General features: G+C 38.0%; 1 protein-coding gene across 1 annotated transcript; it reads left to right on the top strand.

Annotated features, from left to right (window-relative positions):
• The first annotated feature begins 2229 nt into the window (after positions 1–2229).
• On the top strand, positions 2230–24139 carry LOC106171689 (neuronal acetylcholine receptor subunit alpha-9). Its single transcript, XM_013552133.2, has 6 exons — positions 2230–2448; positions 14672–14835; positions 18215–18259; positions 18637–18743; positions 21131–21672; positions 22047–24139. Exons 1-6 carry the CDS (start codon positions 2397–2399, stop codon positions 22466–22468), a joined length of 1332 nt encoding a protein of 443 aa, XP_013407587.1. The 5' UTR covers positions 2230–2396; the 3' UTR covers positions 22469–24139.
• The last annotated feature ends 240 nt before the right edge of the window (positions 24140–24379 follow it).

The following is a 24379-nucleotide window of genomic DNA, read 5'->3' as shown; positions in this document are numbered from 1 at the left end:
GCTCTAATGCTAATGTTAACGTATTCAGTGTTGTAGGGGGTCGAATATAAAAGGGCATCGAGAAACAAACCTCTTACTGTTAAATAACACATCATCTTCCTTTACGACATCTGTTTAGCTTGTGCACAGGTGATTATTTTCTATACCAAATCACATGGAGAAACAGATCTAAATTTTAGGTCTAATCGTGTAAAATGTACAGCAGTCCGTGTGAAATGCGTGTAATCTAAAAGACTCATAGGAAAATGTTAATATCGGAAAAAAACATTTTGACGTTACTTAGACTTTTTCTCGTATATAGGACAGGTGGAACCATAAATGATAAAGATTATACATGAATGGCACAGTTTATACTTCAAAACTATTATTTTGAATATCTGAGGCTTTGGGACCTTTTTACCACAGTGAGACCACCCTAAGAAAACTCTTCAGCACGTAAAAGTCTGCAGTTGTGTTTTCAGGATACTGGTCAATGAACATCGTAATTTGCTTACATAGAATCAAATTTATAGCCTTTATTTCATGAACTTGCGCCCGCGGAAAATTGCAGAAAATTACAGTCGAAGTCAGAGTGAATCAATATTCTGCTGGAGGAATTACAGTGTGTTTCGCAATTCTCTGAACATGGTCTTAATCAATACTCTGCTAGAGAAATTACAGGGTGACTTTATATTAATATCATCTTTTTCATTATTTTTTGTTTGGCACGATCGTTAAGCTTTTCTAGCGTATCAGTGCTCGGTGATCGCAGTGTTATAATAGACTCTTGAATCGTAGCCTCTTTTCCAGCCAGATCAGCTGCTTCCCACACTTTCGTGGTGTCTCACAGATATTTTGATTAAAATTATTATTATTATTATTATTATTATTATTATTATTATTATTATTATTTATAGATTAAGATCAAGAAGAATGGCATAATAGAAAAAATATAAAATAATGTTAAGAATAAATGACTGGCAAACCTATAAATGATTAAATTAAATGAAAGGATTAAAACAAATAAAGAAAGAAGTACAGGAAATCAAACATGGGCATGCGCACATTGTCCCAGGGATTTCCTTCTTTGGTGTCCACAGACAACTCTAATATATGTCTGCTCTTGTAAATATTTGAATCATTCCAGTAACTATTGTTTGTGCCCACATATAGGCATTCCACGCGTGACAAATCCAGCTGTTACCGTGTTCCAACTGTAGTAAATCAAAACGCACGTAAAAAAGCCACGAAAGAGAAATTGCTTTATGTTAATGTACACTGTATCTTGGTACTTCGAATCCTCGTTAGTTCTTACAAGATTATCTGTGGATACAATGTCACGATCGATTTCTGAACAGCTGACCAGAAACCTGATACTGAGACCAAAGCTTAGATAGGGCCTTTTATTTAAATGTATTCAAATTCTGAACCTTCTGAGCAGCCTTGGGCCACATGCGTCTTTTGGTTTGAATACATTTTCTTTAATAAGTTGTTTGATTTACATAATTCTAACACCTATTTTAGCGGCATCATGTTCACTTTTGAAGGAGATATTTGATCTATTTTATCATATTAGCTCCAGTGTGTGCTTTAATGTTTGGTCTAGCTTATACCCCCTAAGACCGCCTTTACGGGTACTTGGTAATCTTTTTTCGACTATAAAACGCGCCAAGAATGCTGGGTTGAATGTATATGAAGGCGTGAATTTATTCGAAACGTGTGTTAAATCATACGTTGGTGTTAAATTATATGATAATAAAACAATATTTGAGTTGTACTAATTTTTTTCAGACCAAGGGAACAAAGTAAAATGTATGACGAAATGATAGCCCAGGCATACGTCTTCTACTGAAACAGATCTGTATGTCTTTGTATCTGTAAATAATGCGTCAATGTATGGATATGTGCGTCGATATTCCTTGGGTCCTTGGGTCTTTGATGCGCTTTTCATAATGCTATATTTTTACATGAAGAATCTATGTCCATTGTGTGTACATTACTACCTGCATCAACAAACAGCGCACTTTCAAATAGTCTCATTTTCTGCCGAGTCAATGACAGTCAAAGCAACTGTTTGTCATTAGGAACCTTCCCATCAATTGAAAACATTATTGTATTTATCTAAGACGTGAAAGCTGAACGGGCCATAAGGTTAACCAGCTGTGCGATTCTTCTTCAGAGCCCGCTGTTGAAAAACTGGCGTCTTGAATCCAACAACTAATTTGCTGCGCCTTCAACCTTGGTGTCGTCACTGAGTGGAGCTGCCGCCATCCAATCAGTGCACAGAGCCACCTAAACCACGGAGGCGATCAGACAAACTGTCCTAATACCAATTATTGAGCGTCTTAACACGCATGTACACCAAGCTGGAATTAAACTGGACTTAATCACAGTCAGACATACCTTTCTTCGTGAAAATGAGACATTCAGCGACGTTGGTGACCGTCGTTACCGTGCTGTTGGTTTCTGGTAAGTTTTCCTTATGTTATATTTACTGAAGTAAACGTTCTTCGCATCGAGTTCACTGTATCAGTAAAGTACATTAGTCCACTAGAGCATACTTTAATTAAACGTCGCCGTTAAATATGGACATTAATATAACATATGGATATTTCTTTCTTTTGTCTTATTTGCCATGTAGAAAATAATAAGACCTTTTATCAAGGCATGGAGAGTTCTTTTCAGATTCTTAAAATGATCGCTAAGTGTCATTGCGTTTTTTTATAGTCGGGCACCGTGTTTAGGGCAAGAAGGTTTTAAGGTGAAGAGAATGTTCTAATCATAAGATTGGCCTTGTAAATATGCAATATACATGTACCTATTTTTAAGCTCACACATCACGAGCAGTATAGAATGTTTCTCGCCTAATGCGGGCTGGATGAATCTTTTCACATAATGAGAACATCGCGTGGAATAAACTGTAAATCTGCAAAAATTGTTATTTTTCTAAATTACACAAATTTAAGAAAAAAATCGTAGATTGGTACTGCAGAATGAAAAATAAAGTATATGGCAAGAACAATATTTGTATAAAACAATTACATCCGAATGGTTTTACACGGTACTTACATATGTACTTAAATCCATTTTGGTATGAATGTCTGCATTGTATTGAAATTGATGAAATATGAAGTAGGTTAAAATTGGAGCTCTTGCACAAGTCCAAACGTTTTTGAACATGTTCGTTAACTTTTGATGAATTCAATAACTTCAAGAGTAGAATAGGCTATCGACAAAGACAAGACGAAAAAGTTAAATGAGGAATTGGTGTCATAAGTTGACTCGTTTGCGTTCTCTATTAACCGCTGTGTTAACTTATTAAAATGTATAGTCATGCTTTTGATTCATCTGTCGAGTGAATTATCAACAGGCCACGTTTCACGCGGAAATCTTAATAAAGAGCTTTCACTTAAGCACCGATAATAAGAGTCGTCCATTTAGACACACGGTACACAGAATTTAGAATACGGTAATAATCGTTCTGAAATATTAGACATTTACATGTATTTGTTCTTTGTTAAACCGACCCTATTTCTTAAAGAAATGAACCACTACTGATATTGTTTGGGCGTAAAGAGACTTATAAACTGGGCTCAAAGTTAATGCCAAACTCATTTGTTCTCTCTTGCCCGAAAACGTATCCGATAACAATGTTAGCATTGTAAATTATTAAGTCTATTTACCACTCGTCTTTGCATGGCGCTTTTGTGCCTTTTTGTGAATCCTCCTTAGTTATGGCAATTATCATTTAGAATCGTCTTTCATTCGTACTTAATTCCGTTTACAGTATGTTCTCAATGTAAGCCAAAGTATGGTCGAAGAAAGGTCGAACCAAAGGCGTTCATCATAAGAAAATACATCCCAAAAATGATAATTATAAACATCATGAATAGAAATTCATATAAAAAGTACTGAGCAAAGATAAGGTAAGCACTACAGGCTATCTACAAAAACTATAGGAGCAGCGTCTCCGTTTTCAAACAAAATTCAACGTCTATGTATTTTCTGTGATAAATCGTTAGGTCTCTAGCTGTTAAACATTGCTGACTGATAAGTTAGGCGTTATATTTTCTTCTGCGTCATACAGTTTTGTCCCTCCCTGGTTGTATTTTATTTTCAAAAAACTGTAGCGGATGGATGGTTTTTCGTGCTCTGAATACAGTTTACGGATTTGAGAACAAACCTCCGATCGACAAAAATGAATGGAAAATAATAAATAGAAATTTAAAAAAATAATTGCCGTACTTTACCTAGCAAACAGTGTCTTTTGTCTGAGAGCAGAGCATTAAGTTACAAGGTCATGCTCGTACAAACTGCCACATTACGTGTAGCGTAATACAAAGGCGGGCGGCACTTGAATTATTTACCATGTAATTAAATTGGAACATTTTATATTAGGTACTACTCAGTGCGCTTAAAAACCTTCCTTTCTTTAAAATCGAGATTTATATAGTTCATTTATGTTTTGCAGTTGATACAAAAGAGTACTGCAATTTCCCAAAAATCCTCGCCACTCGATCGAAACAATGTACAGAAGTTTAACTGGAATTTGATTAATGCAAAAGTCCCCCATGTCCACGTAAATCAATTATTTGATGATAAAATTCAAATTGCCTTTTTTTTCATCTGAGAATAACATATTTATGTTTATATACCAACGTAATATGAAACATCTCTCCCTGAGCAATATAGAAACGACGTCTAAGGCCGGACACATTAACCACGGAACGCTGCCTCGATAACGCTATGTAAATGCCACTTTGTATTAAAACTGAACTTTTACCGAAGGTGTCAAAGCTTTCTACGGGTGTCATTATCATCAGTTTATAATGAATGTATTTAATTACACGACTTGATTCAATAGGGAATAATTTCCCTTTGTTAGTTCCAAATCCAGTCAAGTTAACAACGATTTCACTTAAGTTGTTATTTTTCTGCCGCGCTATCGGTCAACCATCAGCGGTATCCTGGCCAATTAAACAGGCAATGGTCCACCAATAGAGATATCCCCGATTTGCGCATTGGCATCAATTTCAAATGGAAAGATTGCCTATTAAGTTGTGCTTCGAATGGAAAACCATCCGTTTTATGTCATTCTGTTAGTTCTCTAGGCGTTACAACTTACAAAAATCTGAAGTTAATATTGATTTGGGATTTGAAGGTTAGGCCATTAGAACACGAATCACGGTGAGAACTCTGTATATCTCCGATACAAGGGTCTATTCGGAAATAAATGCAAAAGATGGCAACATGCATTAAATATTGAAATTGATATTTCTATCACAATCACTCATGTTTAATACTTGGAGTGAACTCGAACAAATATCTCTCTGTGAAAATAATGAAGAATATCTCGTTTTTGCAAAGGTGAAACCTGAAATGTTAACCTTGAGAGGTGAGTTTTACCTTAACCTGTCGATTTGGTATTTATACATGTACATGTTCTCATCCCGAACGTTTGTGTTGAAAGTTTGCGAACTATCGAAATATGACAGGAATGAGGTTCACCTGGACGGAAGGAAGAACATGTACTTTTACAGACACATACCACCCCCCTGCTTCCAACAGTTTAAAAACCAGTAATTAGGCTTCGTTCACATGAAAAATCTATTTTCTAAAAATCTATTTTCTATTCGCGGTATCTTGTGATCACTGTGATCACGGTCTGTGCCCTGAATACCCCGCGGCGTAATTACTGGCAGCGCGAGCCAGTTACTTCCAAAACTGTAATTAATCCTCGGCTGCGCTCCGAGTGATCACAAGATACCGCGGATAGAAAATAGATTTTTAGAAAATAGATTTTTCATGTGAACGGAGTCTTAGTGCATTCACTGCATGCAGCAATCATACCCAGGACTGGCGGAGCCAGGGTGTCCGTGAACGGCATTTCTTGAAAATATACTGACACGACAAAACTGCGGGGTTTCGACAATAACTAAAGGGATTACAGTCCATTGACAACTGCGTTATCTTCACATTTGATCTTCCAACAAGACAGCTTAGCGCCTTTTATAGAACAGAACTTTACGATATGATCAGAACGCTTCTATTGCTGAACCGACCGTAGTTGAAAACAAGACTTTCGTTTTAGCATGATGATGTTTATTGACATCAAAGTATAATTGAAAGAATGGAGGCGTCCTTAAGCATGTCTTTGGTCTTGTGTGACACGTACATTTAGCACTGAAGTTCTTTGCCATTGACTTCATTTCTCTTCTGCTGCATGTCTCACCTCAGCACGGCCCCCGCACACAGAAATCTTTAACTATGAATATTAAATCAAAAATTTTCTCTTGAACATGATTTACACATTATTTGCAGGTTACCGTGTATGTGTTGTGGCAAAGAATAAACAATCATGTATTGGATTCAAACAGAAAAGTAAAAATGAATATAAAAAATTGAACATTTGGCTCGCAGCGTCGAGAGCGGATCGATCCTTTACTTTTGTTCAGTGAATTGATAATATCCTGTGGATGGAAATGACTTCCTAAATGTCGTCTGAAAACTTCGATTGGTGTCGGCTTTCCAGAGGTACTCGCTTAAAATAATTCGTTTTGTTGTCTTTACTAGATAAATGTGCGTTAGCCATGACGGCAGTGCCAGCAGAAATCCAATGGCCGTTCGTGGCCATAAAATACCATTATGTTATAACTGCAGCGTTTAAGCTAAATACAATTACTTGGTTTTGCCGTATGGTTTGTTTTTTAATACTTCTTCTAATCTATTTACACTACCCGCACGAAAATGCAGTAGTATCGAAGTATCAAAGAAGCATTAACGCAGTAGTGGTGTGGAGCATATTTGCAGTAGAAATGCAGTATACCCTACTGCAATTCTACTTCAAAAATTACATAGGGTTCTACAGAGGAGGAGCATTAATGAAGTAGATTAGCAGCATGATAGAAGCATGTTTCAAATATGCTAATTAGCTCCCAATGCGAAGCAGATTTGAGGCATATTTGCAGTATGATTGCAGTAGTCTACTGCGCTGGAGCATCTACTGCGTTTTCGTGCGGGTAAAACCCATGTCATCCCGTAGAATCCCAGCAAAATACCCAATGTCCAAACCATGTGTTATAAAAGTGCTCAAACAGAAATGCAATCTGCTTGCTTGCAATCTTATATGCAGACAACAGGTGTTCTGGTTTTGAAGAACAGGCCGAAACCTCAAATAACACGTTTAATTTCAGTTCTCGTGCAGTATTCCCCGAACGTTCCAGCATTCCCAGAAGTCCAACACGGTAGTCTGGGTGATGCTTTTTAGCTTTGCCATCGAAATCTGAGTCTTTGTAACCCAATCCTGGAATGGTTCGCATTTTAGCACTGATGAGTTTTAACACTGTTGCATCTCACATTGTACCATATCAATAAGGGGTGTTTAGTTAAAAGTCTCCAAGCAAACGAATTAGGAGATGAACGCTGAGGGGTGGGTGGTGGGGTGGTGGAGTGAGCGTTCTAGAATCTAGAACATTTCACAATGAACACTATCTGATTGTTTCTCCTAAAGTCTTACTTTTATGTGCCGTGATGGCCTTACTGGAAAATGCATTTGTCAACAAGATAAATTGATAGTTGGTTACCATTGATGTACATCAAAGGTAACCGGTAAAAGTATTAGGTGACGGTTGGTTTTATGACCTTAGTTTGTCCATTAACGAAATCGTCCGGCTTTACAATTTATCCTTGTTTCCTGAATCATCACTTCTGGGTGTGTGTGTGTGTGTGTGTGTGTGTGTGTGAGGGAGGAGGGGAAGGCAAATATTGTAAAAACCCAAGCTGTCGTGAGAAGACTAATCCCCTGCTTCGTCCTCTATTTGCTGATAATTTAGCGAGGAAACAGCAAGAACCATCTTTATAATGGCCTTCGGTAAGGCTCTGCCTTCCAAAATAATATAATTTAACCCCTGTCTCTCCTGCGCCGGGGGCAAACGCTCCACCAGCTGAGTAACCATGGTAAAATTGAGTCCAAACTTTCGTCTGGTTCGGTATGTAGAATTCGGCGGCTTACAGGGACTCTTGGTTGACTGCAATGCCCAGTTTCACAAATTAAATTAAGTGAGAAGCTAATCTTTGCTTTAAGATGTCACACATCTGGTCAACTTCAACCCAGTATCAGTCTAGAGACATCTGCCTAAATACAGTGAATTTCTATCTAAATCTCTTGAACTTTTTATCTTTAAAATAGGCGTTCATTTACTGTATGGCGTTCATCCCTGATTCGTGAGGGTCAGATATTACATTTGACTTTCGGATTCAGCCTTAAGATCAGCGTTCGCCTTGAGCTCGTTCCAGAAGTGGGTCCCAGCTGTGTTGTTTTGACATTCCAATCGTTATAATACCCCCGTAATGATCAGAATAACTTGGCTGTGGGTCACATCGTCTGGGCGGGCTGGTAAACCACTCACCTGGGGCCTCGAGTTACATGACTAGGAATGTAGAGAAAAACATTTCTCTTCATTACAAGACAATAAATGGCTGGGGCACGGTTATTTGTTGTCAACAATGAATGAAGCAAGTTTCAGTAAATCCAGATTGAAAATTCTGTACATTGTTTTTTAATTGTATTATTTTGAAATATTGATTAATATGGTCGCAAAAACTGCCCTACTATTTCATTTTGACTTTGCTCTGTTATTCTAATAACGCGCGCAGCTATTTGAGACCCACGTTAAAAGCCGTCTAAATATTTACAACGATTAGCCGACTAGAGTGGTCGATTAGCAGGTTGAGAGACGCTTTCGGTTACAGGTAGAGGTGATGTTTATTTGAACAAGCTTTGTATTGAGTAGGTTATTGAATTCTACAATTACATGATATATTAGTGACATACAAGTCGTACTTCCATGGTTTAGTGCCACTCTGAGTAAAGTAAGGCTGTTTAAAAAAATGCTGAGATAAGTTCATCGGTTCATCTCATTTATGGCCTGCATAGAAATCACGGATACAGTAGACCAAAAGTAACAGAACAAGGGCGTTGTAGATTTTAAACATACAAATCTACGTCTATTAAATATGTTCATGATATTGTATTACTTTGTTCTAAATAAAATATTTAAATGCAATGCTCCTTCCATGGGGCATACATTAGGTATTTCAATCAACAAATTATACAATTTTTAGTAATGAGGAAACTTTCGATCGACTAACGTAGCGATGTTTTGTCAATGCTAGAAAAAGAAGACTCCGTGTTTTAGTAAATCATTATAAACTCATGTATGGATTTTAAAAGAAATGGGAAGATCTGTAAGTAAAGGAAAAGGAGTAATATTTTTAATGATAAAACTACTTAGAATTTTGCCATGAATATTATTGAAATTTCTAAAATCCCGGATTTTTTACCTACTTAAGAAGAAATGTCGAAACATCTATCGTGACGGATAAAAACCATGCGTCTATTACCGAATTTGAAAATATGTGTAGTATGTAAAAATTTGTTTTGAATGCCAAAGCCAGGTTAGACTGCAGTATGTAAATGCGTGAAAAAAATAGTCAATTTTATTACTACTACTAATTCTACTTCTACTACTACTATAACTACTACTATTACTACTACTACTACTTCTACTACTACTACTACTACTAATAATAATAATGATAATAATAATAATAATAATAATAATCCAATTGGTGCATTCCACGAACCTTTCAGGGTACCTTGCAAAATAATTTAAGACTTGAAAGCATACCATCATTATCAACAGTGTAGTAAAGGAATATAAATAAAATTAAAGAAAAATATATACCAATATATACGTAACAGACGCCAAAGAAAAAACCCTCTCTAAATGAGTTGGCCAACGGATAAACTTAGACATCTGAAGGACGGAGACTGAGTAAAGTAGTAACGGGGTGATCATTCCATGACAAAGGGGACTGAGTTTCATAAACTCTTCAAGAAAATACACAGAAGGCACCTGAAAAAATAAGATCTTAACTCAGATGACGGGTCAGTCGTTCATCTTATCTTCGAAACGGAACGACCGGTCAAGTCAAGCAAGTAATGATAGTGTTTGTATTAGTCTTAAGCTGCTTTTTAGTCATCGGACACAGCGGCGATTTATAATTCCGTCGTTATATATGAAATGATTCATGGAATCCAAACTAAATCCTAGGATAATTAAACGTCAACAATTTATCCGAGAGCTACAGGCACGATTAAACAAATCAATCCAAAACTCTTTTAGATCGGCGAGTGACGTTGATAAACCTGTAAAAGTGACCGGAAAGACCTGAAGCCTCGATCTCCGCAACTTCTACGGCTCTGTTGCCCCTGGGGAGGACCTTAATTACAGACCGGCAATAACAGAAATAAACAATTGTCCACATACACTATTCCTGGTATTGTGGTTTGCCCAAAACTGAGAATGAAGTATTGGTTTTCATCCACTCGGTCAGTGAAACATCGGCCAATTTCGTGTTAGTAAAGTGCACTTGATGGTAATTAAGTCATTTGGAGCACTTGCATATTAACCTATTACGTGACTCCAAAGTAATGAACGGCCACGTGCACTAGCACTTGGAGCTTCAATTCTTTTCGATTGCCAAAAGGCTTTTTAACAGGACCATTAAGAATAACCCTTGGGGTTGTATTTTGTAAGTTAAGTTATGATTCTTCAAACCCCAGGTATATGACCAAACGTTATATCTAAAACACATTGTATACAGAAAATGAACTGAGATACCTTCCACCTACCTACCTTATTATAAAAGTTCATGTATAAGTTATCGTGAAACTTGTGTTTTACTTAATTGCACGTTTCCAGATTGACAGGTCAACAAAAAAATGAAAAAAGTAAAATTTGTTATTTTGTCATTTGGAAAATCATTACAGTAAAATAAATTTCATCATTATTGACTGTAATTAATGGCCAAGTAGCACTTAAACTAAATCTGACGAAATGGAAGTCGGAAGGAAAAGCAAAGTACTTTTCGTCCATGTTGTATTTCATCAGACGAGAGCACAGCTCCGGGCAAACTGCGAAATCGTTTTCTACAAGTGCTCGAGGTAACATGGCATAATGGGCGAAATTGCCTTGCAAATAGTCAAATTCGATCAGGCAGTTTGTAATTTCCTTCATGCAGTAGCTTTCTGATCTAAATATTGATAAATTGCCCAACGCATTAATTATCCTAACAGAAGGCTGCCAAGCTAGGCTGTCGCGCGCTTCAGTTGTGCTTGAGTAAGCAAACCAAAAGGTGTTAAATCGAAAAGCAAAGCAATGGAATTGCAGATAGTCTGACAACGTGGTCGGCATATTGGACGTATTATTTTACGTCATCATTGAAACATCTTTGTCATGTGTATCAGCGTTAGATAGGTTGATAGCTTTACTGCCAGGTATTCTGCCGTGTAAATGATTTAACTTCTCTAAAATTTGGCCATTTTAAAGTTAATGCACACATGCATTAATGATTATAGAAAACTCTACTTCATTCTTGTTAACACATTTCTGTAAGAAATCATAAAATATCTCCAACGTTAAAGGAAAATAGCATTTTTATCTGCCGTTCGATCGTTGGCACTTATAATCCTCTCTCTCTCTCTCTCTCTCTCTCTCTCTCTCTCTCTCTCTCTCTGATTTAGGATACGTTTATTTTCCCTTTATTGACAGTGTGACCACTATTTACTATCATCAATCACTCTTGAACTCTGTGTTAATAAGTGTGACAAACATGTCGATAGCCATAGGGGTATCTCTTTCTATAATTCGGTTTATATCGGCAGTTTGATTTCATTGTTGAAGATTAGGTTGCTCCCAATTAACGAGAAGCGATCCGTGGGCCATTTTGAGGCAAGTCGCCAGGAGAGTCGTTCCGAGCTCCCGCATTGTGACATAAGACAGTAACAGCGATAACTGATACCTATTTATTTATTTATTTATACTGAACAACTTTTCAAACCGTTTCCGTTACTTATTTTCAAAATGACAAATATTGTATCCAATCCAAAAAGTTTCACCGAGATCTCTTTTGTCGATAATTAATAAAGCATTGCGTTGTTATTTTTTTCCTTAAAAACCTAACAGTTTAAAATTGACTGCGGTAGACATTAAGTAAAATGTGTCACGTGATACTGTGCATTTAAAGCAAGGCCGTCATTTAACATGAACACCGTATGTCTCCGGGATTTGGGGGGGATAAAAGCAAAGCTGGCGCGGGTGATAAGAGAACGGACGGGGAAAGTCATTCGTTGCACTAAAACAATGGAAAGTTCCACCGACCCGGCTTAGCTTTTCGAGCCTTTTCAGTTTACGAAAACATGAAAACAGTTTCATGAAAAAAATGTTGTGCAATATTATACTTAAAACTATTATACTTCACATATGATGTGCAGTAACAGACACTCGGCAAAAGTCAACACTGCCCGCGACTCCGTTCCTCATCTGAAGATCCAATGGCGCCTTTACATGCATTGCATGCGCACTTATATGACTTTACATGTTTTTAGATGTAACCGATTCGTTTTCAGTATCTTAGATACCCACTGCCAATTTTAATTCAAGTATCTTTGATTTGACTACGTCACTGGAACATGAGCGTTCTCTTTATTGACACATCGGGCAGATGAAATCTGCGTTATCCGTTCCTTTATCAAATATATATACAAGACCTGTATTACATTTCCTTCTGCTTATCTGGAAATGATTGCAAAACTCAATTTGATTCTCCGCAGATAACATTATCTAATTTGTCTGCCTGCGTCAGATGCTTGAAATTGATAGGCTGCAAGACAGAATATCACTTGAAATGAAACTGTGCTGTGCTTCTAGTTCGTGGAAAACTCATAGAATTTAAGGACAATTCCAGTAGTCCCTCGACTCCCCCTTTCCGGTTCAGTTTTCCCCTGGGAGTTTCTGACTAGTAAAGGATCAACCGGAGCCGTTTTACAATTTATATTTTTGCTACAGAAAAGACTGCCCCCCCCTCGACCCCCTACCAACACCACCAACACCACCACCCTGCCCAACAATATTCTCCTGGACAATTTTCTCATGCGCTGGGAAAGCAATTTATCTTACACATGTGCGATTCGACATTTATACTACATTTTTTATGGCATAACATTGAAATATCCCAGAGTAACCTCTTCAATCAAATGCCAATAGATTATCTGATTATGTTAACTTAATACATTTCCTCATCTAATTTCCATCTTCGCAAGCACCTCCAATAAAAGTCTTTTAAACTTAAACTCTCAGTAATATCAAATCATTCCCATTTATCCATCTTTAGTTGATAACCAACAATTGCGATTGTTAATCAACTATTTAGACCCCTCTAACTGTGAAATGCTTCTATATGCATATAATATGATGGCCGATATGAACGGCTGACAGTTATGGAAAGAATCAACAACCGCACGTATTCCTTTTTGTACACACGCGTATAGAAACACGTTCTCTCAACAGTTATGCGTCTGCCCTTTTCAAGACCCCTTGGGAACACCATTTCAAGTCTTATCCGATACACAGGAAACGTGAACGTACATTTATGTGACCATGAAAAATACTGGTGGCATTCAAATAAAAATAGCGTTTTAATAAGTGATGCGGTGAACGTATGGGAAACATACGATTTAATGATGAAACTATTACCGATAAAATATTTTCAGTATATAATGATAAATCGTTTGAAATGTCTGACGTACGAGAACACAATGTAACCACTATAAAACATATTTTCTTATACATGTATGTAAATATATAAACCGGATAAATGTTCAATACCTCAAATCGACTAATGTCGCTGTCGAGAAAATGTCTTTAACACTAGAGATGGTCATGTTTGGGGAAATGATTCAGTTTGCATTGTGTAGTAAAAATATTGTCTGGGTAGAATCGCCTATTAGCCTATTGGGGTTCGGGGGGGGGGGGGGGTCTGACTGTCCGGCCGTAAAATGTCCAAGTATCAAATCCAGAGTTTTGACACTTCTCCTGTAGCGTTGTCACCAAAATACGGATTTCCCCAAAACACTCGTGGTAGAGTACGGCACAAAACAAGCAGCAGACAGTCTGCCTGAGATGAGTAGTTAATAATCCTGATGACACAACTGTCATTCATCAATTTCACGCAGGATAACGACACGAAGGTTAATTTAATCTGTACCCCGAAGACACTCGCCAGTGGAGTCCACTGTTTGATATGCAAACCATTAAAGTGGATCAAATCCAAGGTCACGATTTTGCCTACAATGGCTATGGCACGGGGTCCGTTACACCATAAATTGGTGTAATCTAATATGTAAATGTAATTTAGTAATATAGCGACTTTTACACATCTAGAATGTATCCGAACCCAATAACTCGATCGACTCATATTCATGGTTTTCACCGGTGACTTATGAAGAGACTGTCTTGATCAGATTAACTAAAGACATTTAGGCTAACATAGAATTGACGGTATATTTTGCTTACAGAATTGTTGAAATTTCATGTATCGTTGCATTTTATGTTGAAAATGTAAGAGGAAAGGTTTATAAAGTGTCTGTGTGTGTGTTAAAGAGAGAGAGAGAGAGGAGAGAGAGGGATAGGGATATATAGAGAGAGAGAGTGAGAGAGGGGAGGAGGGATGAAGAGAGGGATGGTGGGAGAGGGAGAGAGGGAATGTTGAATAGCAAACAACCGATAAATAGTCATTTTAACGATGTCCTAACCGTTGTTAACTGCTTCACACCATATTGTCATTGCAGCGCTGCACTCCGTGTGTGCCGAGAGACCGTTCACCGCGTCACAGGAGTACAGGATCAAGAAGATGTTACTGGAACGGTACGACAGGTCCACTCGGCCCGTGAAGAACGACAGCACAGCCATCAATATCAAAATAGCCATATCTCTGTACCACATTCTTGACACGGTGAGTAGTTGCTCTGAACCTCACTTGTTATTGTCCCGACTAAATGTAGTAGATTTCCTAGAAATGACTCTCTCCACTTTTCACACTATCATTTCATTCTCAGGACATCAGTTTTCGCAACATTGGCATGTTAGCGGGACAAGATTTCGCGGAAAACGGATACTTTTTCAAAACAATGGCTTTGCTGAGGAATAATGAAAGCAAAAGTTTATCTCCAAGTTAACCACCCACCTAACAAGAAACAGATTGATTTTCAGACATCATATCTTTGATTCGATATTCAGCAGATCGGAAAAAATTAGAAAAACATTGATTGTGGGAAATTTCAGTTCAGTGTATCAGTTTGTAAAATACGACATTGCCATAGATGTAGAAACCTACAGAGAGCGGTTGTCAGTGTTCTCGAAATTGTACAACTGTACGACTATATGCGCCTTGGTTGTAGAGTTTCTATTTATAACAGTACACGTCAAATTGACGGCATATCGTTCGGATGGCGGGGATACAACTGTACCCATTATGAAAAGCCTAACTTTTCTCACAATATAAATACAATGTCATCAAAGAAGAGCATTTGTTTTAGCTGTTCCAGGATGACAACTTTGATGTATGTACAGGATTCTGGTTTGCATTTGATTGCAAAAAAAAAGAAATGCTATCGATGTAAACGGTCGCCTGGGGACAACAGGATGCCATTGTTGATTTGGAACGTCTTAAAATTGCAACAAGCAACTTTGCATTTCCCAAAGATTGATCAGATGTATAATCCAAAAAGGGAAGTCCATGCAGTATTGGCTAATTTGAAAAAAAAAAAGATTGCGACTATGTTGTTTGAATCAAATAATTTATATTACAAAACCCGTTTGTATGCTGCGTATACGCCGTATGCATATACTTAAGGCAGAAAACAATTTTTCACTATTTGGTGAAAACTACATACGGAGCAATTCACTTAGGTTTATCGCTATGTCGATTTAAAAACAGTATGTATTAGACGATATCTGTCTCTCCTGCTATCTATTAGTAAATCAAACCATTCACCCCTCATTTAGAAAATACCAGGCCGAATGTATGGAAACAAGTCTCCATATCAAGCACCGCTCTGTCCCCTTTTCTTCTTATCTATCATCCATTTTCCTATTTAAATTTGCTCTTAAATACAAATAATCAATTGCATAAAATCAAATTATTAACAAAGCATGCCCTTGTGTGAAATTCGCAACCGTTAAAAGGTTAATTAATTCCTTGCACATTTTCTAGGGGCAATATACGGAGTATAATATATGCATAATCGTTGTTTTTGAGAAATTGGTAATTTAAGTCCAGATGCTTTTTTAATGTGCGATCTAAAAGCAATGGAAAAGAAATTAGCACTCGCAATGACCAGCACTACCAAATGACCAGGTCTTTTTTCTCTACTGCAACCATTGGACCAATAAAACAAACCTGTATAATAGGTCCTAACTCAACCATAATATGTGATACTGAAATTTCGAAGATATTGAGTGGATAATGCTGCAGGAACACAAAGCTGAAACTTGTGCTGTCCCCATGATGTACCCAGTATGGGTTCCAGGTGATACACAACACTCAATATGTTGAATTTGTCACCATGGCGACCCAACTCCACTATAATGTTTCGTTACCCACTGGAGGATTTAAAACAAAATAAATAAATAAATAAATAAATAAATAAATAAATAAATAAATAAATAAATAAATAAATAAGGAATCGGCTCAAAATGTCTCTGGCCAGTCTTTCTGCTTTATTGTTATAATCGTCCTTGGCTGTTGACACGACCATGTGAAACATCATGATGCAGCGAGAATATGAGTAATACACACTTACAGTGTAACATATATGTCTATAATTGGTTAGATGTGGTTAAAACACTATTTAAAAAGCGAAATAAACCGCTAGTAGCTGGTATCTTTTTATTGATTATGTCTCATTGTAAAGGGTTTGTATTCCCAATTGAACGTTGTAAGCGCTAAAATCCCAAACGCTTGGTACGGTGCCAATGACTCCCATTTAATGACAATTACTGGGTTTTACATAATGGTGGTTTAGGTTAGGCATGTTGACATATCTTTTTACTTGGAATTGTCAAGTCCATCTGCGCCTCAATTTTACAGATCTTACTGGATTTTTATACAGCAAAACAATAACTATTTCCTGTCAGCAATTTTTCATTTATCCAAAGAACATCCTATGAAAAAAAAACTGTTGGGAAATTGAAGATCTATAAACCGGTTTTGGTGGTCAAAGTTTCTGTTTTTACCGTCACGAGTTAAAGCCGCCTGTCCTCCTCCATTACGAAAGTAACTCTGTGAGCATGCAGTTTTGGATATGGTGCACTTTGGTGAAAAAATTGAATATTTTGCTGTAGAAAGGTTTAACGTATGCATTTAAAACGCAGCAGTTTATATAACGGGTCCTGTGAGAATAGCATCAACTACTCAATAACTCCTCACCCTATGTTTTTGCCTTTTACTAAGTCGATTTCCTAGCCCATGTACAATTAATCAAACTCCTATTTGGCCCATGTTACCGCAGCAATGTTTGCTGTCAATTGGATTTGATTCGTCGTTACATGAATAACGGTGATGAAGAAGAAAATAGCGTGGTATAATAAGCTGACCTCGGTAATAGCCCCAGTACTCTGAGCACTTAATGCCTGTTGATTGCACGCGGAAATCTAAGGCCCTACGTAACAAGCGCTGGATCCGGCGCGTTAATTCAGTAGATATTTGAGCCAATGGTGTTTTACTGGTAGTTAAAGGCACACAAATTAGACATTTATCTTGCTAAAAAAAAGTACTGGAAATTACAACAAAAAAGCAATAGTCTGTCTGAAACCGCCGAGAAAAAGACGACTGACAAATATATAAACCTGTTTTCGAGTTCTAATTTCTTATTGTTACGGTCACAATTGGAATCCGCAAGTTCCCATCACCATTACGATAATGACCCAACAATTAAAGCTTGAGAATTTAAAAATCGGAAGTTCTGATTTTTGGACGGTTCGGATATGGGTTTTCTTAGTTATTAAGGGTAAAAGGGAGTGTGTGAAAAGCGCTAAAACAAGGAGCGGAGAAACGGACACATGCCCCACCCTTGACTTCCGAGGCTCCCCCTTCCTACTTTCCCTTCCTAGCCCATGTCCATCTCTGTGCCCTATGTATTATAGTAAATTTGCCCTTGTCTTCTTTTTATATTTGCTGAGCGAAGTGGGTCTAATTTTTTATACCCTTAATCCCCATCCACTATGCAAAAAGGTCCGCCATATATGACTGTATGGTACAGGCTTTCTCAGTGCACGATCCCAATCACCCGCTACAATATGTTTTAAGCTGTTTTATTCTTTATCATTCGTAGGACGAGAAGTTCCAAACAATACAGGCACTGCTGTCCATTCGATTGGTAAGTTATTTTTCCTACGTTTGTTGAAACGTAAGACATTTCAAGGAATGTTATAGAGACTTGTTCATCCAAGTTGTTTTTAAATGCATCACTCTGGCAATTTAAGAAAGAGTATGATGCAATATTTCAGCAAGAGAGCAACTGATCACTCATCATCTAATAAGTTTCAAATATTCAGGCCTGTGTGTTCTGTCATTTAATTCCATTTATTTGTGTATACATATATTCGTGCATATCTACTTTAAGCGAAATAGGAAAGAATAGTAAGGTTAATTCTAGCACCCGATCCTAGTGAGGCGTATAAAACAGTTTACAAAATGAATCCTTCATCGCTATTCCATTCTATTCTATTATTTAAATCCACGCGTTCTTTCCAGCGCTGGAGGGATGAGCACTTGACGTGGAACCAGTCAGAATACGGTAGGGAGCGGATCTGGGTTCCAGCCAATCAGATATGGGTGCCAGACGTCGTCATCAACAATAAGTAAGTACGCACAAAGCGTTCTACAGTTTCCTCTCATGAAGAAGATATCCCTAATATATCACTATCGCTCTCTGCAACTATTTGTCTATAGACCGACGGACGCAATGTAACACTGCAGCTGCATGGTTTCTCGCATAATCATAACAAAAGTAGAATTACGTAATATTATCAAATTAAATTTCAATTTATGTTTTGCTTCATCAAAATGACACCATTTATTTATGTTATACATGCCCATGTATAACATAAACCGTTCATTTCCTTAGAAATAGGGGCCATTCAGAATAAGTGATCCGAGTACTAACTGATCCACCAACTAAATATGGCCGACCCCACTTCAAAAGCCCAACCGCTAATTCCATCATGGTCTCCCCGCCTCCACCTGCGCCGTCGCTGCAGGGACCTTGCACCTAAACCCCGGAGCCGAGATTTAAGGCGTTCAATGGTGCGTGTGGAGGCGGGGAGACCATCGGTAATCAGCGGCATCGCTTTTAAAGTGGGGTCGGCCATATTTAGTACTCGGATCATCTGTTCTGAATAGCTCCATGCAAAATGATGGGATTATCTTGCCAACAGTACCAAGGCCACCAGAACAAGTTAAGCTTGCCCATTTAGTAAAAAGCAAGATAAAATGTCAATACTAAATGTGGCGTACAAACTTGCATCGATGTGTATAAGGAATCGTATCAAAGGTTTTTTAAAAGCGTTGCCATCATTTACCACCACTACATAAAATACCTGACCGCTGTTAAGGCAAGTCTATTTTGCGGGGACTTTTGATTTAATTGACTGGAATTTAATTAACAAAACTTCGAATTCGTCTGTTTTACAAAAATCAATAATAAAATGGATAAAACCTTTCCTCAAGGAATCCTCTTCTAGCGTGTTGGTTAATGGTTTTTGCCTCCTCTTTCTTTTAAGTTTCTTATGGCTGCCGCCAGAGGGACTTTTCCCCGACCTCTTCGTACAAAGCGCAGTGAAAGGGTAGTCATATATAAGTTTTCATAATAAATAATCGGACATTCTTAATTTCTCAACATGTCGATGACATGGCCATTTCTTAGATAGGACTGAAAAAGTTTCAAAGTCAACAAAGTTTTTCGTGACTTTTCATAATTTCATGGTCTACAAAAGTAAAATAAAAATTAAATTTGTTCAGTAGCTAAATAAAAACAACAACAAAAATATTAATCATGATAATAATAATTAATATCATGAAATACAAAAAGTTAAAACTTGATTGTATTGGTGATGTTTTTTAAAAATTGTCAAAATCTTAGAAATTGATTTTCGGTGATTGTACAGAAAATGGTTGAAAAAATCAGAGAAATGAGAGAAACTCAGATTCGACATAATTATGTCACTATGGTATTTTCAGTCATCAACCGCCTTGGGAAGAGTCGTAATTATAAAAACCTTAATTCATCCCACAGCGACTCATATACATGTACTTTGTTTTCCACGGTGTCAGTACAAAATAATGAATTTGTAGATAAATCACAAAAAAAGCAACACTTCTCGTTCTAATGGAATGGAAATAATGACAGCGTGAAACTACATGTTATTACACAATCAAATTACTGAAGGCGGAATAAAAGATTCTGGTATCATGCATTATACAGATATCTCGGAAAGTGCATATCTGAGAGAATCATGACTACGGGTGTCCACTGGGCCGAAACGGGAATAATTGAAATGCAGAACATTTTATGCGTAGCAACAAACTGGTTTAGAATTTTAATTAAAAGAAAATTTAAAGTGGTCGGTGATTGGTGTTAAGTATTATAAAGACGAAATGATTTTATTCCAATGATGATTTCCTGAAGGTATCCCTATAGTCAAATGATAAAATGCATATAGGCTATAGTCCTGTTTTCAAGGGAATAAAGTCGGCGAATATAACATTAATTTGGTTGATGCAGAGGGGAATTACGTAACGTATCACCCGTTGGTGGAGAGGCTTGGCAATATAATTGACGCCGTTAAATGTATTTTGGCACTGTAATACTTGGTGTGAAACGTGACAAAAACAAAATGTCAGTAAACGCATTCTGCAGATCGTTTTCGAGTGAAAAAAAGGTTCATACTAGAAGATATTTCCCCGGAGGAAAGGAACATCATCTCCTGAACATTGGAAAAAATGCCTTTGACTAAAATAATTTTGTTGCTAAATTGGTCAAGTACAACAGTCATCAAAATTAACAGATCTAAAATATAGGCCTATCTCTATGTAATGACAGTGCGATTTATTTGGCATGGCATTAGCACGTTGTCTTTTCCATCTAAATGTGTATTATGTCTTCATATAATTTATGTGACTTCAAAACACTGTCCGATATAAGCAATTTTAAAGGATTTCATGCCATTTATCCAATTCTCTTCATCAGCGCAGACGACAGCTTCGCCATTTCCGGTGCCTCAACCAACGCAATCGTCAGCTCTGATGGCAGCATTCTGTGGATGTATCCGGCAGTTATCAAAACTTACTGTACGCTGAACGTACGCTATTTCCCATTTGACGCCCAGCAGTGTGAAATCACCTTCATATCCTGGACGTACAGCGGCTTCGAGCTCAACCTGACGGACGACGAAGAATTTAAGAACATCAATTACTACCGTCCGGAAAACCAGGAGTGGCTGGTGAATGACATTACGTCAGAGCGCCACGTCGCCATGTACGCCTGCTGCGCTGAGCCCTATCCTGACGTCACAATTACGCTGCATCTTAAGCGTCGAAGTCTGTTCTATATCTACAACCTCGTGTTCCCCTGTATCCTGATCTACTTGGCGTCCCTGTTCGGATTCTTCTTACCCGTGGAGTCCGGAGAGAAGGTGAACTTGGAGATCACCATTTTGCTGGCCCTTGTTGTCTTCCTGATGTTCATCAGTCAAAACCTACCCCCTACGCCTGACGCCATACCTTTCCTAGGTACGTAAATTATTTTGAAGTCCGGCACTCATGAGTGTAGAACTCGTATATATACATAACAAGTAGTTTTACAAAACGAAGTTGTCATTGTCCGTTTATTTGTTGTAGCCTATCACAGCAAAGTGCTTTTAAAGATTTAGATATTACAAGAGGAATATTGGAATAAGGTAGTTGATAGTCACCTCCATCGGCAGATTCATTCACCTTGCAACCCCCTCCCCCTTCATGACTATAATTGCACTCATGTGAACTCAGATAGCATGTACCAGTACACCAGACTGCTATTTTCAATTTATAGCCTTATAGCTGAATTTGTATGATGACGCATTCTGTACAATTCCCATTAAAACCAAAGTTGCTTTCCTTCTATCCAGATATGATCCTGGGGGTGAGCATGACCATGATTTTCATCTCCCTGGTCATGGCAGTTCTGGTCACCAACGTCTACTTCAAGAAGGACTCCAACTCCCCGCCGCCCAAATGGATCATGAACCTGCTGAGGAGATGCAAACGCGGCAAAAAGCGGCGCACCACAAACTACGAGATGTCCAAGTTTGGGAACGGCAACGCCAAGTACGATCTGGACGAGTTTGAAGGCCGGTCCTTGAGTCCTCCAAACATGAAGTGCGGCTGGTGCGGAGAGGACGGCAAACAGATCATTATTCCGAACTGCCACGAGGAGTGGACGACCCTCGCGCGTCTGTTAGACCGTCTGTTCTTCTGGGTATTCTTCATAACCAGCTCCATTGCCTTCACCACCGTCTTCTGCCAGATTCCAAGAGAACTGCTCTTATAGACAGATAACCAACGCACACAGACTGCCCGAAAGGGACTTATAGTTAACAACTTACTAATATGTCAGATGAATCCAAGTCCTCCAAGCGAGCCAACGGAGTGGCTTCCGAAATGGCTGCACTGCTTGACATGTTGAACCCAGTATGACAGCACTGCAGTGTCGGTTATCTCTGTACATACATTATTATATCATTCAGTAGAGGCCAAGGACCACTCTTGGAATACAGTGTCTTTTCTACGTTCGGACCGATGGTGACGAGCGCTAAGTTTCCCCAAGGAATGTTGGCGTGGCGATCCACGTTATTTTCAGTGAGGTAGAATTATTTGAGAAGGACCGCGTTTAGACAGGAGCGGTTGGAAGGGGTGGACTGCATAGCCCTGAGCAAAGTGCTATCTACCGTGTATATGGTGTATTAAGGAGGCCTAGCTGCCGCTTAATGTCTTCTTTGCCATTTTGTTCATATGTTATATACATGGAAGCGATTCAGAACTCAAACGATTGGTGGCTATGCGTCAATTAGGTCCTTGCGACAGCCATCGCTAACTTTCACTGTAGCTGTGCTTCGTTCACTGTAGTAATAACGAAGTTTCACGTGCCTGTCGCCTGGCGGAATATGGTCCGTCACAATGGGAAAAAAGATATCACATGTGAACAGAAATTTGCTGCATTAATGTGAACCTGTCCATAAAATTTGATTATCAATGAACGCTAATGGGAAAGGTGTCATTTGGCATGTCATCACGGTTGATATCAGTTCATTAACGTTTGAAAAAAAATCCCTCATATTCCCGGAATTATCATCTTTGAAGTTGGAGAAGTCTAGAATGTGTAAAACTGATGTAGAGAGCTGGGATGTCTTTCATATCTATTGTGGGAAGCGCTTACTAGTCGGGTCATTAATAGTGGCTGAAGCTTCCATTCTATTACTATAATTAACTAGAAAGCCACCCGGAAAGAGCATCTGTGTTCAGTGTAAATAGACAAAATGTATACGGCAGTTCCCGTTCTTTCTCTCTCAATATGTCTTTTTCTCTCGGATTTCAGAGCAAAATGTAGGACGAAGATCAAACAGCGCTCTTATGTTGTATATTGTAGCTGTGCGCCAAACATAGGAGCTGTGAACGCAACTGACAAGAACAACACGCTTTGCTCCAGATTCGATGTTGATAAACAAATTGGACGATATTGTAAGCTTCGGAGAGTTCCAGTGTTTCTTTATATTTATCGAGGTTGTTTATAAAAATATGGTCAACTATCTGGCCGATTATCTCTTCCATATACTGTAGTGAAGAGGTGGAATTTCTTACAAAGGGTTATTCTGAAAGTAAGCAAGTTGTATATGTAAATAAGGTGTATATGGTAGATAAAAGTAGCCATTAAATGTCAAAAGTAATACGGTGCTAAGTTTTATATGTCGACTGCTGTTGCACCGATGCCCTGCTGTCCCCCCTCTTCTCTTTTCTCCCTCTCTCTCTCTCTCTCTCTCTCATCTTACAATTGGACATTTTTTGTATTCTTTTAGCAATGATCAATCTGCCTTTTCATGTCTTCTACTGAGCATCCCTCTTGTTACTTCTGTCACGTGGGTATCACGCCTCCTTTTCAATACGACAAGTTGAAATGAGCACGATCAACTACTGGAATGTAGAACTCAATAAAATTGTCTCCACATTTCTTGTCGTGTTGTTTATATTTATATTAACTGAGTCCACTGGAACATAAAATGTTAATTCAAAATATACCAAAATCAACATATATATCAAAGTATCAGATGCTAACGGTATAACAAACGTTGCTGTATCATGATAATATATCATTGCATTTAGTATTCCATTAACGTTTCAATACATCTTTCAATAATATCAGAAACTTATTCATGTCGACGTTAGAAGTCAATCTTATCTACAAGAG

This window comes from Lingula anatina, chromosome 7 (genome assembly GCF_051362555.1).
Source record: "Lingula anatina isolate TDL-2025a chromosome 7, LinAna3.0, whole genome shotgun sequence".
Classification (NCBI taxonomy): Eukaryota; Metazoa; Brachiopoda; class Lingulata; order Lingulida; family Lingulidae; genus Lingula; species Lingula anatina.
Note: the sequence above shows the minus strand (reverse complement) of the source record. Positions and strands in the feature narration are given on the sequence as shown.